This window comes from Piliocolobus tephrosceles, chromosome Y (assembly GCF_002776525.5).
Source record: "Piliocolobus tephrosceles isolate RC106 chromosome Y, ASM277652v3, whole genome shotgun sequence".
Taxonomy (NCBI): Eukaryota; Metazoa; Chordata; class Mammalia; order Primates; family Cercopithecidae; genus Piliocolobus; species Piliocolobus tephrosceles.
This window is the reverse complement of record NC_045456.1, coordinates 1,248,938-1,264,838: the sequence shown is the minus strand read 5'-3', so window position 1 is coordinate 1,264,838 and position 15,901 is coordinate 1,248,938. Positions and strand designations below refer to the sequence as shown.

General features: G+C 39.3%; 1 protein-coding gene across 2 annotated transcripts in view; it reads left to right on the top strand.

The window, feature by feature from the left end:
* Positions 1-15,901, top strand: part of PHEX (phosphate regulating endopeptidase homolog X-linked) — a 227,905-nt gene that overhangs the window by 189,675 nt on the left and 22,329 nt on the right. For both annotated transcript variants that reach the window (XM_026451889.2, XM_026451888.2), the window contains exons 16-20: positions 184-238; positions 6,461-6,528; positions 9,039-9,169; positions 13,848-13,913; positions 14,912-15,016. In XM_026451889.2, coding sequence (XP_026307674.1) covers positions 184-238; positions 6,461-6,528; positions 9,039-9,169; positions 13,848-13,913; positions 14,912-15,016 — 425 coding nt within the window. The remainder of the gene's footprint in view (positions 1-183; positions 239-6,460; positions 6,529-9,038; positions 9,170-13,847; positions 13,914-14,911; positions 15,017-15,901) is intronic.

Sequence of the window (15,901 nt, the reverse complement as noted above, 5' to 3'; positions counted from 1 at the left end):
TACACTTATTTCAAACTCAGTTGAATTGATTTCATTGAGACAGCTAGATCTCTTAGAGTGCTCCCAGTGCCAGGAGGAGTGCCTTTCAGATGGGTCTTTGAAACCTCAATGTTATAGCTAGAACCAGGTACTCATCATTGAATCACTCTCTCTATATCTCTTAACATTTTTTCTTTCTCATAGGATTTCCAGCAGGAGAGCTCCAGAAGCCTTTCTTTTGGGGAACAGAATATCCTCGGTGAGTAAATGAGTAAAGAAACCAGTTACTGACCAATTGGGAAGAACATGTTGCTTTGGTAGAGGACAGAAGAAACAAAGTCAATGGTTATTCAGCAGAAAGATGCCATGGAATCTGGCATGGGTCGGCTGTACTCTTTTTGGGTATTTGTTTTCTGATCCTTATTACCAGGGTGTATGACTGGACAGGAAGGCCAACTTACACATAGGTGGCTTTCATTTTTATGCATTTATTCTCTTACCCATTAACTCATACTACCAGTATTTGGACATCGAAGGATTGTTGGGATTTGAATTGATGGGATGAGTCTAAAACCATTCCAGATCCAAGAAACAATGTGAGATAAGGAGGAAAAAGTGTTTCTATAATGGCAGAGTCTAGTTTGGCTAGCCTAAATGGTATATGAAAGGACGTAGTGGAAAAGAAGATTGAGGTTTGATATTGGAGGGCTCTGCATATCACGTAAGGAGCTTGGATACTAATAGGCAATAGAAAATATTGAAAGTTTTGAGCAAGTTAGATAATTGAATTTATCTTTAGAAACATAACCTGTGTAGCTACAGAATAAGTCAAAATTGGTAGTGTATGGACTTAGGGATACCAGTTTAAAGGTCATTTTAATACCAACAGATTGTAGACTCATGTAATTCACAATTTCCATACATAGTAGAGATTCTGATAATGTCAATAATTTCACCATTTTTATTATATACTTTTTACTTGCTCTGGTGTTTTAATTCATGGAAAATTTTAGTCTTGATTCTGTAAGTTGAGTGAGTCTCTTGTGTTTTGGTTTGGATATATGACAATTTAAAAATAATTATGTAGGTTTAAATGATATAGATTTCCATAAATACATCAATAAGAGAAATATGTTGGCAATGTTTTCATTTGGGCTTTGGGCTTTCCCAGTAGCAGACCTTGTGATAAGTATTCAAGTGCAATTACTTCTTTTGGGAGGTGGTACAAGGAAACACCAGCAGGGGAGTGGAGAATTGAGACAGTGAGAGAAACAAGCCAAATGAATTGTGTCCTATGAGTCTTTTATGGCTGCCAAAATGAATTACTACAAACTTAGTGGCTTAAAATGACATGAACTTATAAGCTTATAGTTCTGTAGGTCAGAAGTCCAAACTGGTTCTCACTGGGCTAAAATCAAAGTGTCAGCAGGGCTACATTCCTTTCTGGAAGCTCTAGAGATAAACCTGTTTTCTTGCCTTTTCTAGCTTCTAGAGGGGGCCCGCATTCCTTGGCTCATGACCTCGTCCTCCATCTTTAAAGTTCCATAGTCACATCTCCTTCTGACTCATCTTCTGTCTCTCCCTTCTACTTATAAGGACCCTTGTGATTACATTGGGACCATTCAGATAATTCAGGATAATCTTCATGTTTTAAGGTCAACTGATTAGCAACCTTAATTCCATCTGCAGCTTTAATTGCCCTTTATTGTGTAACATAACATATTCACAGGTTGCAAAGATTAGCATATGGACATCTTTTGTAGGCCATTATTCCACCTACCACATGTGTGTTACAAAGTCAGTTATCACCATGGGCAACTGGAGCTCAATCTTGCTGGGGAACTGTAAAACATGCTTCAGAGTGATCCCACCTCCGGCACATGGGAGCTGGGGAATTTATCTATCCTCCAACTCACCTTCCATCATTGATTGAGGACTCCTACCAGGGGTACCTGGCAGTGCCCATCCTAGGCCAAGAGGGCTCTAGTGGCTGGAGAAAGTCCTTAGGCAACTAGTTTTAGGTGCTGACATTTGAAGGCTGTCAGATTGGTGTGCTCAAAAATAGGGCTAAGAGGACATGGGCAGTCATTGATAAAGCTTACTACAGGGAAGCACCATTGTTAGAATAAATAAAAATTCCAGGTTCTTATTTAACCAGATCTATTAATAATATCCCAGGCCTCAGCTGCATAGTTTTCTTTGGTGTTCAGATGTCTGGAATCAATTTGTCCTGCTTTTAAGTTTAGAAATATATATATATTTATATAATATATAAATTTAATATAAATTTACATTTATATAATATATAAATTTATATTTATATTTATAAAATAAGTATAAATATATATTTATATATAAATATATATATATTTCTAAAAAATTAAAGGTTTAGGATATTCTTTACGTTCCCTTCAAACTAAAAATGTCCTAGAATTATTTGATTTTGCTTATTGTTGACAATTTAACTGAGCTTCTATTACCGTGGTTATATAGCTGGAGATTAGGAAATAGTCTGGTTAGATTTTTGGAGTTATTTAGTAAGTGATTTGTTTATTGGGTCTGTGAGCATGATTTTCTGATATAAAAGCTAAGATCTTCGAAACATAGGAGTTAATGTTAGTGTCTATTTGTTTGTACCTTAGGCTAGGTCATAGTTAATACTTGAGTGTGAAAGAGAATTTTTTTTTTCCTAAAGACTTCTTTGTCCTCATCCACTTAATGAATAGCTATTATGTATCATTTGGGTACTCAGCATTGGGAATATGAAGATGCTACAGACATGGGAGTCACGGTCCAGTGAAATGGCTTCCCATACGTTCATCTATTCTGTATTAATAAATAGCCTCCAGAAACAAGGGAGTGGGTATCCTTTCTGCTCACAGTGCTCAGCTTAGTCCTCACCTGAGTGTTGAGTCTAATTAGGAGGCATGAACAAGTTGAATTATTTCCAGAGGAGAGAATCAAGACTAAATGGTTGAAGACAATGTTTCTCAAAGTGTGTGTTCCATGAAATAGTAAGAGAGGTAAGTCATCCTCCCCTTCCCTCAGTTTTGGGGAGTCATAATAATTATCACTATAAAAGTTTCCTAGAAGCTCTGCAAGAAAGAAACCTATTTAGATGTGTTTAATACAACTACCTTTTTGGTACCCATTAACCGTCCCCACTTCTGACCCCAGCCCCCCACCACCCTTCCCAGACTCTGGTAACCATCCTTCGAAATGTAGAGGTTCCCAAACTCCCCTACGTTTTGGGAAATGCTGATCTAGAATTCATGACTGAAGAATAAGAGTTGAAAGAAATTAATAACACTTGAAGGGGAACCTCATAACTGTCTGCATATTTTTGAAGGAAAGTTAAGGTGGTAGAATGACTTATTATATTCAGGAGATTCAGCAGGTGTTCAGTTACAGGCTACACTAGACCAATAGATGGAAGCCATAGAAAAGACATTTCAGATCAGCATTATGGAGAGCTATTATGTTTAGACCCGCCCAAAGAGGGAATGGGTTACCTTAGAAGGGGATGAGCTCTTGGTCATTGGAAATACCTAAGCAGAGTATTATAACCGTTTGAATGGGTTTTTCTAAAGGGGGCCCATTCCTCTAGTAAGAAGTTGGACCAACCATTTGAACGGGTTTTTCTAGAGGGGCCCCATTTCTGTAGTAGGAAGTTGGAGTAGATGACCTCTAAGCCATTTCCAACTCAGAAATTTTTATGAATTTATGATTCAGGCATAGGGCAACCCTTTCTTGATAACAGTGTGAGATCATGGTTAATCTAGACAGCAGAATAGTTGTTTTGTTGTTGACAGCAAATCTGTGTGCATATGTTAAACCCACTGAGTAATAAGAACAAAAGAGAAACTGAGTAGGTAGTAAAAGTGGTGTCTTCTCTATTTTATTTTTGGAAGACTAGATCTTCAATGCAAGAAATCTTCCAGTTTCTGGTCAGCCAGTCACGGTTGCATTTTAAAAGGGAGAGTTTATTTTTTTATGCTTATTTATTTATTTATGAGATGGAGTTTTGCTCTTGTTGCCCAGGCTGGAATGCAATGGCGTGATCTCACTGCAACCTCCGCCTCCTGGGTTCAAGCGATTCTCCTGCCTCAGTCTCCCAAGTAACTGGGATTACAGGCATGCACCACCATGCCCGGCTAATAGACACGGGGTTTCTCCGTGTTGGTCAGGCTGGTCTCAAACTCCCGACCCCAGGTAATCCGCCCGTCTCAGCCTCCCGAAGTGCTGGGATTACAGGCGTGAGCCACCACACCTGGCCAATGACATGCTAATTTAAATACTCTTCATTGATGAAATAGAGGACGTGAATCTAATATTATGAAATATTATTATTGTCAGGCTTAGTCATATAAAATTACTTTTTCTTTGTCTCTTGTCCAAAGGATTGTGATTAAGTAACTGAGAATTGAAACTTACAATGATTCAATCATTTTCTGAATTCTCTATTCCCTTTTGCAAATAGGAAGCTTGTTGGAGCAGCCCCTCTTAAAGGACATTCATTGCACAGCAATTTCTATAAGCTTCCATTGTTCATGCCTTCAATTCATCCAGTCAACAGCATTGACTGAGGATTGTAGAGGACCAAGTACTTATTCTCAGAGCTGAGAGACCTGGAAAAACTAAATGTTGCAATCTGCACACTGATAGCTACTGCCTCAAAAATTAACACTATGTAAAATTACAAGTTTGTCCCACACTGCTATGATGGCTCTGTGATTGAAATGCATAATTTCACTCTTACTTCTTTAATGAAGGTTTGCAATGATGGAAAAACAGTAGGAAGCATTTTTTTCAAATGCAAATTACCTTACAGGAAAGAAATAACAAAGGAAAGAATTACCACCAAGGGGAAAAATTAAATCTTACACCACTTCCTTGGGTGTAGTTGAGACAAACAATTAGCATGGTAAGGATCATTATGTCCTGTAATAACATGCCGCTTTAAAAATTTCCATTCCTTCCAGTTATGGGTCCTATCTATTTGCTGGTTGACTTTGATGTTGCGTGTCAGGAACTAACTCTGAGATATTTTTAGCATTATTGCAAATCTCATGAAGAATCTTCACAATAAGGATTCTAAGTGGTGTGTAATTCTCATCCACAGGTTAAATGACTAAATTAAGATACATATAGATCTGTCACTTGCATGAGATGGTAAAGGTAACTAATCAATTAGTTAAATCATTGTTACTTTCTTACTCTGCACAAAGTATAGAGGATTTAGCAGTGAACAAGTAGATAAGGGAGTGGCCTCAATAGAACTTATATTTGAGAGAGAAAATCCCAGGCACATATATGGAAACCCCATTATTGATTTCTTCATATATTCTTGATATGCTTTGCTATGTAACAAAGCACCATCAAGCAACCATTTATTAGCTCATGATTCTGTAATTTGGGCAGGACTGAGTTGAGACAGCTGGTCTCTGCTTTGTATGGTGCTGGCCGGGGTCACTTAACGAGGGCTGGAGGAACTAGGGCGACTTCACTCACCTGTCTGTGCCCCAGTTGGGCCGACTCTTGTGGCTGGGGCATGGCAGGGCCTCTCTCTCTTCCTTTGGAGTCTCTCAACTTCTGGGGTTTCTCACTTTCTTCATTTGGCCTCATTCCCTCTAGCTGGGTAGTTGAACTTCTTTGCAGGTGACTTCCAAGAAGGTGGAAAATGGAAGCTACTTTCTTAAGGCCTAGACCCAGAAGTCATACCTGACCCCTTCCACTGCATTCTGTTGGTCATAGCAAGCCCTAAGGCCAGTCCAAATTTAAGCAGAGGGAAATAGATTGCCTCTTGATGGGAGGAGGGGATATGTGCATTCAGGGGTAGGTAGAATTGTTGGTGGTGCGTTTTATAGATAATCTACCACATGCTGCTTCCGAGGTGAAGAAAAATAAAGTGGCACCTTTTTCAAATCTTTGCTATTCAGTTGTCATCTTGTCTACAACAGAAAGAGGAACGTGACTACCTTTGAAAATAGAGTGATCCCTTTTAATCTCTACTCTGTTCCTTTTTTTATGACTACATTTGGAAAACAATTTAACTTCTAAGATTATAGTGACTTCTCAGCAAGTTTCCAGATAAAAAATAAATTATATATTTACTGACAGGATCTTTTCTGCCCCGTTTTAGGTGTTCATAAATATATAGCTACAGCAGATGTAAAATCATAGAAATCTTAAGGCTGAAAGGGACTTTAGAAATCATATATTTCACATCCCTAATTTCACAGAGTAGGGCACTAAGGTTCATATGTGGTCATAATGACAATGTTAGAATTTATATTTTCTTTGTCTGTTTCAATTGGAAGGTATGTTTAGATTTTTTACAGCTTTTGGGTATGGTTATTAGATTGTTATTACCATGGTGACTAGAAAGCAGTTTATCTTGGCTTTCCATTGAAAAAATTAAAGGATTATGCTCTGAGATTCATGCTTATAATTGTCTCCAAATTATGTATTTATGCCATAGATCTCTGAGTTATGGTGCTATAGGAGTAATTGTTGGACATGAATTTACACATGGATTTGATAATAATGGTAAGTACTGGTTCATTTTCTAAGCTGCTGCTTTTATAATAATGTTGACTATATGAATGTTAATTGTTATGATTGTCTTTGCATAGCAGCAGCATCATAGCTTGAAGATTATCCAAAGCAATATGATTGCTGATTGAAAACTTTTCCTCATGTCTTGCTGTGATGGCTTGCAATAAATAAACAATTGTTCCCATTGGTGATCGGGGTAGACTTTAAAAAGCAGCCTTGTAATTTCAATAAAATTAGCTTTGCATTTAGATCAGGATTGCTGTAGCTGCCACAATAGTTACAGGGATTGATTTATAGCTTCTCCCTTTGTCATTTATTCATTGTCTTGAGGTATTCTCCCTGGAGGAGCAAGCTCTGCTCCAACGACGATTATACATGCTGCCAAGTTAGGACTTGTTGAGTTAGGACTCTGGAGCTTGTCTGACTGGTTCCCTTTTACGATTTCGAAAATTATGCAATGCTTAATCTCTATTTTTCTCTACACTGGCTTATATTCTGATTACTATTATTATTATTATTATTATTATTATTATTATCCTTATTGAGACGGACTCTAGCTCTGTCGCCAGGCTGGAGTGCAGTGGCGCGAGCTTGGCTCACTGCAACCTCAGCCTCCCGGGTTCAAGCGATTCTCCTGCCTCAGCTTCCCGAGTAGCTGGGATTACAGGCATGTGCCACTATGCCCAGCTAATTTTTTGTATTTTTAGTAGAGACAGGGTTTCACCATGTTGGCCAGGATGGTCTCGATCTCCTGACCTCGTGATCTGCCCACCTAGGCTTCCCAAAGTGCTGGGATTACAGGTGTGAGCTACCACGCCCAGCCTATTCTGATTATTTTAAAGTCTATACTTTCCTAATAATCTATGTAATAGTATATACTTTGTATCCTGACGACATTTAAACAAAAGGAAAAAGCAGAATATGACATAAACTAAAGAAATGGCTTCCTTTGAGAGTCCTCATCATTGTTGATCAGCACTCTTCTCCTTTAACTTTGGAGTGTTATTGGAAGGCCACATGAAATCTCTGAAACTTATGGATTAGTAGCAAATGACTATCACATCCACACCCACGCAATGATTTACAGGCAGTCTCAGGAACCAGCTGCCCTAAGGCAACGTTATATAGAAGGGGACCTCTTTCTTCCATCCTTGTAGTATCTCTAACATCCTTTCCTGGATGCCTACCCCAGGGCCAGAGACCCTCTGGCTCTTCTAGAAAAGTCTTCCTGTACTCCCACTAGCCCTTCCTTAATCACGTAGATTTTTTGCTCCCCTGGTCTTCCCTTCTCTGTTAAAATGTGGCTGACTTGTAGTTATCTGACTCTGCAGAGCTAGACTTTCTGCCTTTGGGTGTTTGGTTTATCTGAGATGAGAGTCTTAGCTAAGAAACAAAAGCTAATAGTCATTTCTTCATTCTGGGCCTCTTGATAGGAAATTTAAGTACAGTTCCTCCCCAGAACCTTTTGGAGAACTTCTGGAGTCTTTCTCAAAGGACTGAATCTAATGGTGGCAATTTCACTCTGTAACCAATGCTTAGAACAGTGCATTGCACATATAAGTACGTGCCCGGTACCTATTTAATGATTGGTTGGTTAGTGGGTAGAGGACAGTGACTCCATACTATCCCAGGGGGTGGTGTTAGTAGTATGTAGCCTTGCTGAACAGTTTTGGATTGTTCCAATTAACAGCTTTACTTAGGGGACTTTTTTGTAAGCTGTGTAATAAAATTTAAACGATGCCTCTGATTCTCATAGTAACCTTGAATATAGAAGACAGTCTAGCAGCATCCAAATTTTGTTTCAAAGGATGTAGAGAAAATGAAGAGTGAGCACATAGCAAGAAAGCATGTATAATCTTTCTTCCCGTTATGTTTTGGAGATTTTCATTCTTATTCCAAGTTTTCTTTTTAGAGCAATCTTCCTTGTCTAAGCAGGACAGATGGGTCTTCTATCCACACTAGTGGCTGTGGAATGATTCATAACAGAGATTTTATGTGTCTTTCGGCTCCTGGCAACTTGGAGGAAATAGGTTCTGATAGGGCTGAGTCAGGGTCTATGATCGCACAGTATGGATGACTCACTGGGGCTATTCCTATGGATCGTTTGGAATTTCACTGGTAGTAATGCTCTGATTGCCTCCATGGGCTTTCTGAATGAAGCCATTTTATTTCATAATCCAGTGAACATTTTGGGTCAAATCAGGTGAAGACACAGAATCCAAGATTGGATAAGACTAGTATATGTAATAAATTGATGAATCTCATTTTTAAGGTGCTCTTTGTTCCTTAGAAGGAAAGCACTTCTTCAATTGTCTTTATCCTTTTCACCCTTTTTACAATTAACCTGTGACATTGGAGAGAATGCAGGAGCTGATCTCAGGAAGAGCGTTCCCTGCTGTTATGACTGTTTTTTGAAGGCTTGTCGAGGTGAGGGAAAGGGAAGATGAATTTACTTTCCATAAATAACACAAATGTCTTCGAACATTTTTTTTTTTTGCTAGGTAGAAAATATGATAAAAATGGAAACCTGGATCCTTGGTGGTCTACTGAATCAGAAGAAAAGTTTAAGGAAAAAACAAAGTGCATGATTAACCAGTATAGCAACTATTATTGGAAGAAAGCTGGCTTAAATGTGAGTACAGCTGTGGCTAAGGGGGCACCTTGTGGTTCATTTTTCCTCATTTGGACATTAGCTTGCTTTAAACCATTGGTTCTCAAAGCGTATTTACAAGATCAACAGCATCTGTCTTCCCTGGGAACATTCTTGAGTCCTACCCCATACCTACTGAATCAGAATCTTTGGGGTTGGGGCCTGGTCATCCCTTAACCAGGCATGAACTTTGTCCTGATATATTGCTAGGGCTGGAAAAATACCTCAATCCTTGCTATGGCTCAAATCTATTATACTTGTAGATGAATTCAGGTAAAAATGCATGTGCTTCTCTTAAAGGGAATGTTTATAAACACTGACTTGGTTCTCCTGGTTCTTAAACCATGCTCAGCCCAAGTGAGACCACTGCTCATTCAGGCAGAGAAACCAGAGTCAGTAACCTTGAATGGTGTCTAGCTCTTTTATCAGTGTCCTGGACAGCCATTTCTCTACCTATATATTTTTAAATATCTACAACTGTGACATGAGAAGACCTAAAATGGGTGCTTCTGTGTATCTCCATATAGTACAGGGGTTATCACACTGTCAAAATTTATCTGGAGTATATGTTGCTTCAAGAAAAGCATAGCAGAAAAGGGTTCTAGAGTCAGACATGGGTCCAAATCTAGGTTCAACTAGTTTTATGAACTTGGGCAAGTTACTTAATGTTCCTGAGTCTCAGCATCTTCATCTGTGAAATGGTCAGTGTTTCTGAACTCATTGATTTGTTGTAAGAATTAAATGAGCAAAGCAATGCGAAACACTAGCACAAGGCCTGACACAAAGCAAGTGATCAATGAAAGATAGTTAATATTCCTGATCCTTTGTGACATGCTCATTAGTACCTTATCCCAGGAAAAAACAAAGCCAAAGATTTTTGAGTTAAACCCCCTCCCCCCAAAATAGAACAGTTTTCTTGGGGGAAGGGAATTTATATTTCCTTTTGATTATTATATACAGGCACGAAGATGAAACTTTTCACTTAATTGAAACCAATGTATCCCCATACTAGCCCTGAGAGATACAGATATTATTAAGTGTACAGGTTTTACATATGAGGTTCAAAGAAATTAAACTGAGGTTCAAAGAGATTAAAACCCATGTTAGAGTCTAGATTAGAGTTTATGTCTGTACGACTCCAAAGTCCATACTCCTTCCCCTATATCATGCTCAGGTTCTTATTTTAAATTCATTTTATATCTAGGTGATGTGTGGGTGGACTGCTCTTTACCATTCATTTTGGCCAAAGTGTCAGAGATTGAAACTTAATTCTGACAAATGTGTACCTTTGTCACAAGGACGATAGAAAGGGCATGCCTGTCTTAGCATAAATCCACTTAACCATCAGAAAACAGCTTCAGTTTCATTCCCACAGGAGAGTAGGTGGCTTCCTTTGTGGATATAAGGGCCATGCTTTATTTTTCTGGCTTCATTTATAGGAGCCATTCCTTTGTGCCTAAATCTTGCTTTGTAATGAATTCGGGGGAGCTCAGATGGGGCACTACAGATGCAGACCGTCAGCAGCTGTTGAGTCTTTTGTTGTTGTTGTTCCTTTTTGTAGCTGTTGAGTCTTGAGAGTCCAACCTAGGGCCATGTGGTCTACTGAGGCAGACCAGAGTTCAAGGAGCCAGAGGGATGAGGCTGCTCCAAAAGGCTCTATTTTAGATATAAAGCTTAGACTGAATGGCTGGGCATAGTGACTCATGCCTGTATTCTAAACACTTTGGAAGGCCAAGGTGGGAGGATCACTTGAACCAAGGAGTTTGATACCAGCCTGGGCAACATACGGAGACCCCGTCTCTACAGAAAATTTCTTAAAAAATCAGCTGGGTGTAGTGGTGCATGCCTGTGGTCTCAGCTACTCAGGAGGCTGAAGTGGAAGAATTGCTTGAACCCTATAGTGAGATATGATCAAACCACTGCACTCTAGTCTGGGTGACAGAGAGAGAGAGACCCTGTCGCAAAACGCACACACACACACACACACACACACGCACACAAACCTCAGAGTAAAAGGAAGGAGATTAAATTTAAGCAGGAGTGGATATAATCATAATCTTCAAGAGCCAAGAGGAATTAGGACTTGAGAAGGTAGCATATTAGGAAGCAAAGGCTCTGGAGACAGAAGACTGCTTGGGTTTGAATCCCAGTGACATGCGAGCAGTTTACTTCATCACTCCGACTTAGGTTCACTAGAAGCAGAGCCCAAGAAGGGGTTCCTCAGGTCATTGATTTTTTTTTTTGAGACAGTGTCTCGCTGTGTCACCCAGGCTGGAGTGCAGTGGTGTGATCTCGGTTCACTGCAACCTCTGCCTCCCTGGTTCAAGCGATTCTCCTGCCTCAGCCTTCCCAGTAGCTGGGATTACAGGCACCAGCCACCACGCCTGGCTAATTTTTGTATTTTTAGTAGATACGGGGTTTCCCCGTGTTGGCCAGGCTGGTCTCGAACCGCTGACCTCAGGCAATCTGCACGTCTCAGCCTCCCAAAGTGCTGGGATTACAGGTGTGAGCCACTGCACCCAGCCTAGGTCAGTGATTTATTCAGAAAGTAGTTTCAGGAAAAACCTATAACGGAATGAGGGAAACCTGTTGGTTTCAGGAAATGTTTAGCCTCACCCTGATTCCACAGAGGATTCTGGAGCACGAAGTGCACCACAGAAATTGTTCAGCCCAGGTACTGGGCTGTTTAAACTGCACATCAGTCAATTACTGGAAGGTGGGTTATAACCTTCCAGCAGTCTCCAGATGAGGTGACTTCCATAAGCTAAGGCTGATCTGGCTGTTAGCAGTTGTGGGAATGGGTGTACAGTGTAGGTAGAAAAGGGGATCTGGTGGGATATTGACATCTGCTACACACTCTGAGCTTTAGATCCTCATTTGTTGAGCAAGGATGGTGGTAATTAGCACTTACCTCATAGGATTGTGGATAACAAAGAATATACATAAAGCAGGAATGATAGCTTGTGTATACTGAAGCTAGGAGGGTCCTGAGTGATTACAGTGAATAATATTTTCCAAAGATTTATTTTTATTCCTTGATATTGCTTGATACCTGGGTGACTGGGCTAGCTAAAAAGTAAAGAGTTGATAAGATCCATGGCTTGAAAGTTTCAAGCAAGGTATGTTAGTTTTCTGCTGCTTGCTATAACAAGTTACTGTAAACTTAGTAGCTTAAAAGAACATAAATTTAATGTATTAGCATACAGTTCTGTATGTCAGAAGTCTGACATGGATCTCAATGGCCTAAAACCAAAATGTCAGCAGGGCCACATTCCTTTCTAGAGGTTGTAGGGGAGTATCTGTTTCCTTGCCTTTTCTAGCTTTTAGAGGCTGCCCACATTCCTTAGCTCATGGCCCCTTCCTTTTTCAAAGCCAGCAATGGCCAGTGGAGTCTTCTCATGTTGCATCACTCTGACACTCTCTCTCCTGCCTCCCTTTTCCTCTTGTAAGGACTTTTGTAATTACACTGGGTCCACCTGGACAATCCAGGATAAAGTCTGCGTCTCAAGATCCTTAACTTAATCACCTCATGTAAGTCTCCTTTGCCATGCTTTATTTTTCCAGCTTCATTTTGTAGGGACCATTCCTCTGTGCTTGAATCTTTCTTTGCAGTGAATAAGGTAACACATTCACAGATTCCAGGGATTAGGATGCAGATATCTTTGGGAGGCCATTATTCTGCCTATTACACGAGAGTTGAAAGACTTTTCTGTAAAGGGCCAGATAGTAAAAAATTTAGGCTCTGTGGAGCGTATGGTCTCGTTACAATATTTAATTCTGCCACTGTAGCAAGAGAGCAACTATAGACAATACATATATGAGTGGGCATGACTGTGTCCCAATAAAACTTGATTTAGGAACACCAAAATTTGAATGTCATATAATTTTCATGTGACACAAAATATTCTTCTTCTTTTGATTTTTCCCCAGTTGTTGAAGTAGGTGAAATCCGGTCTTACCTTGCAGCCTGTACAAAAACAAGGAGCAGGTTGGATTTGGCTTGTGGGCTGTATTAGTTTAGAATATTTTTGTCCTAGCTCATTTACAGTTTTAAGAAACAATCTTGAATATTTGGAATAATTTCTTTGCCATGCTTGGCTGGTTGTCATACATATTGCAGACCTCAACCTTGTGATCTGCACTCCTTCTGTTTGATTTTTGTTCCCTGGGAGAACCACTTTCCTTTTAATTTTTCATGGAAATTGCTGAAGGTAAAATGATGATAGTTGGTCTATGAAATCTTGTTCCTGTGTGGATGGCAAATTTTTGGAAACACAGGCACAAGGAGAAGAATACTGAAATTATGTGAGTTAATCAGAGAAAGTAACCTGTGTATTGACATTCCTATTTTTTCCCATTAAACCAGAGTCACTCAGAATATTGTTAACATTTTATTGGAGCTGGCTAGATTGGTTAGAATGAAGAGGTAGGTGACAAAGAAGTGTGTAGCATAATAAAATAGAAAGTATTATATTCAGGAGCACCTTGCTGAGGATAGTGGGCCATCTTACAATATATTATGCCTACCTCTGATTTATTGGATGTGATTTTCTCTTTACAGTATGATATTTTTCTTGCTATAATACTCATGCCCCTTGCTGAATGATAGTTGAGCATGAAACACTCATTTTTTTTTTTTTTCCTTTTTTCTTTCTGTTAGGTCAAGGGGAAGAGGACCCTGGGAGAAAATATTGCTGATAATGGAGGCCTGCGGGAAGCTTTCAGGGTATGCACTGCTACATTTGCTGTGGTTCTACAAATCAAGCCATAAAACACCATATGGGTGTCCCTCAATTCATACCGCAGCCATGTTCTTGAGGAGTTAGATATTATGGAATTTCTGTAAATAGAAGTGTGTCTCCCTATTGACCCTATTATATAAATAGAACTATATTTCTTTCTTTTTGGGGTGTAAAGTCACCCTAAAGAATAATATTTATTAAGAATCATGTATTTAAAGAATAGCTTTTAGAAAATACATTCACCATCAGATCGAAGCATGCTACAGCAATCTCCTTGGGGCTAGGTTCATTTGTTTTCCTGAGTACAGGTGTTTCTGTAGTCCTCCTATAAATTTCTCTGAAAACATCAAACTTCTAAATTATGACCAGAGGGCAGTGGTTCTCATATACTGGGCCAAGTGACAGTTCATAATAACGTTTTCATCATCCACTAGTTTGTGGTCAAATAAGAAGCATAAGGATAATGCAGAAAGATTTCATAAAGCTAAATGCATTCAATTTAATGACCAGACTGTTATTCCCAGTTATATCCTTCCTATATTCTAGTTGAAATATACTTTATTTTATAAAATGAGGGCACTAGAAGATGACAGTTTTTCTCTTACGTGTTAAAATGAAAAAAGGTGATATGCAGACCCCAAAATGTATTGCCATGGGGCCTTGCCATTGTATCAGATTTGTTTGTCCCCTGGTAGGAAGAGAAAGAACAGCTTTTTTTCCCCAAGAGTTGTTTAATATCTGAATGCTTTGGTCCAGCTGCTTTGGTATACATTGAGCATAAGGCCTTTCTGCAGGTGTACCTGCCTCACTGGTAAGCAATAGGACATGGACTTGTGTTTCCAGGTGTTTCTTTTCTTAAAGAAAATTTTGACATGATGCATTTTGCATGTGGCAGGAGTAGATATTTACTATTCCTATGCTAGATGAGAAAAGAGAAAAACCCACCATTGCAGAGACTCATCTCTTCTTCTTCTCTCACCAGGCTTACAGGAAATGGATAAATGACAGAAGGCAGGGAGTTGAGGAACCTCTTCTACCAGGCATCACATTCACCAACAACCAGCTCTTCTTCCTGAGTTACGCTCATGTGAGTAGACTGAGGAATGGGCATCAGGGATGAGATGCAGGACTTGAGTTTGCTCCCTTGATCAAAGATTTCAAAAAGTTTAATGGTATGACTTTGATTTTTAGCAAAAGTTTTATCTTGCTGATTATTTTTAGGGTAAATCTCACCTTAATGTTCTATAGTGCATAATTAACTGATTGAATTAAGGTGTATTGGTATTTTTTAAATCAAATGAGTTACTAGCCCTGTGGTAATTCATTTGATAGTTCCTCAATGTATCTTGATTTCTTAATGTGTTTGATACTATTTGTAACCATTTCTAGTAACTTGTTCTTTGGCTTTCACGGGCCTGCCCTTTCCTATATTGCTTCTCCTTTGCCTCATTTGCTGACTTTATGCCACCACTCTCAGCCTGTGGGGGACCCTCAGGGTCATGTTCCCAACTGTCTAATGCATATGCAGAGACCCCTAGAGCTGAAAAAGAACAAAGACAAGGAGAGTCATGTCACTCTTTTGTGAGTCTAATAGGCTCTTGGAGCAGAAATTGAAAGGAAGATGTGCATGAAATACAGCACAATTCTGAGTTTGAGTCTCTGGCTAATGAGGCACGTGCCAAATCTTTATTAGTTATTACACTGGTTCATGTCATAAACATACAGGCAACCTTTTCAAAGAAGTCAGGGATAGGTCAATAAAGGTTTTCTAATGAATGGCCTCACAGTGGGCAAATGTGTATGTGTATGCTCAAAGCTAGACAAAAATTTTCTTCAGTACAACCTTTTGTTCCTAAGTCTTTGCTTTCACTGCTAAGTAAGCTCATTCTCACACAAGTCTTTGCTCAAAGCTAGACAAAAATTTTCATCGTACAACCTTTTGTTCCTAAGTCTTTGCTTTCACTGCTAAGTA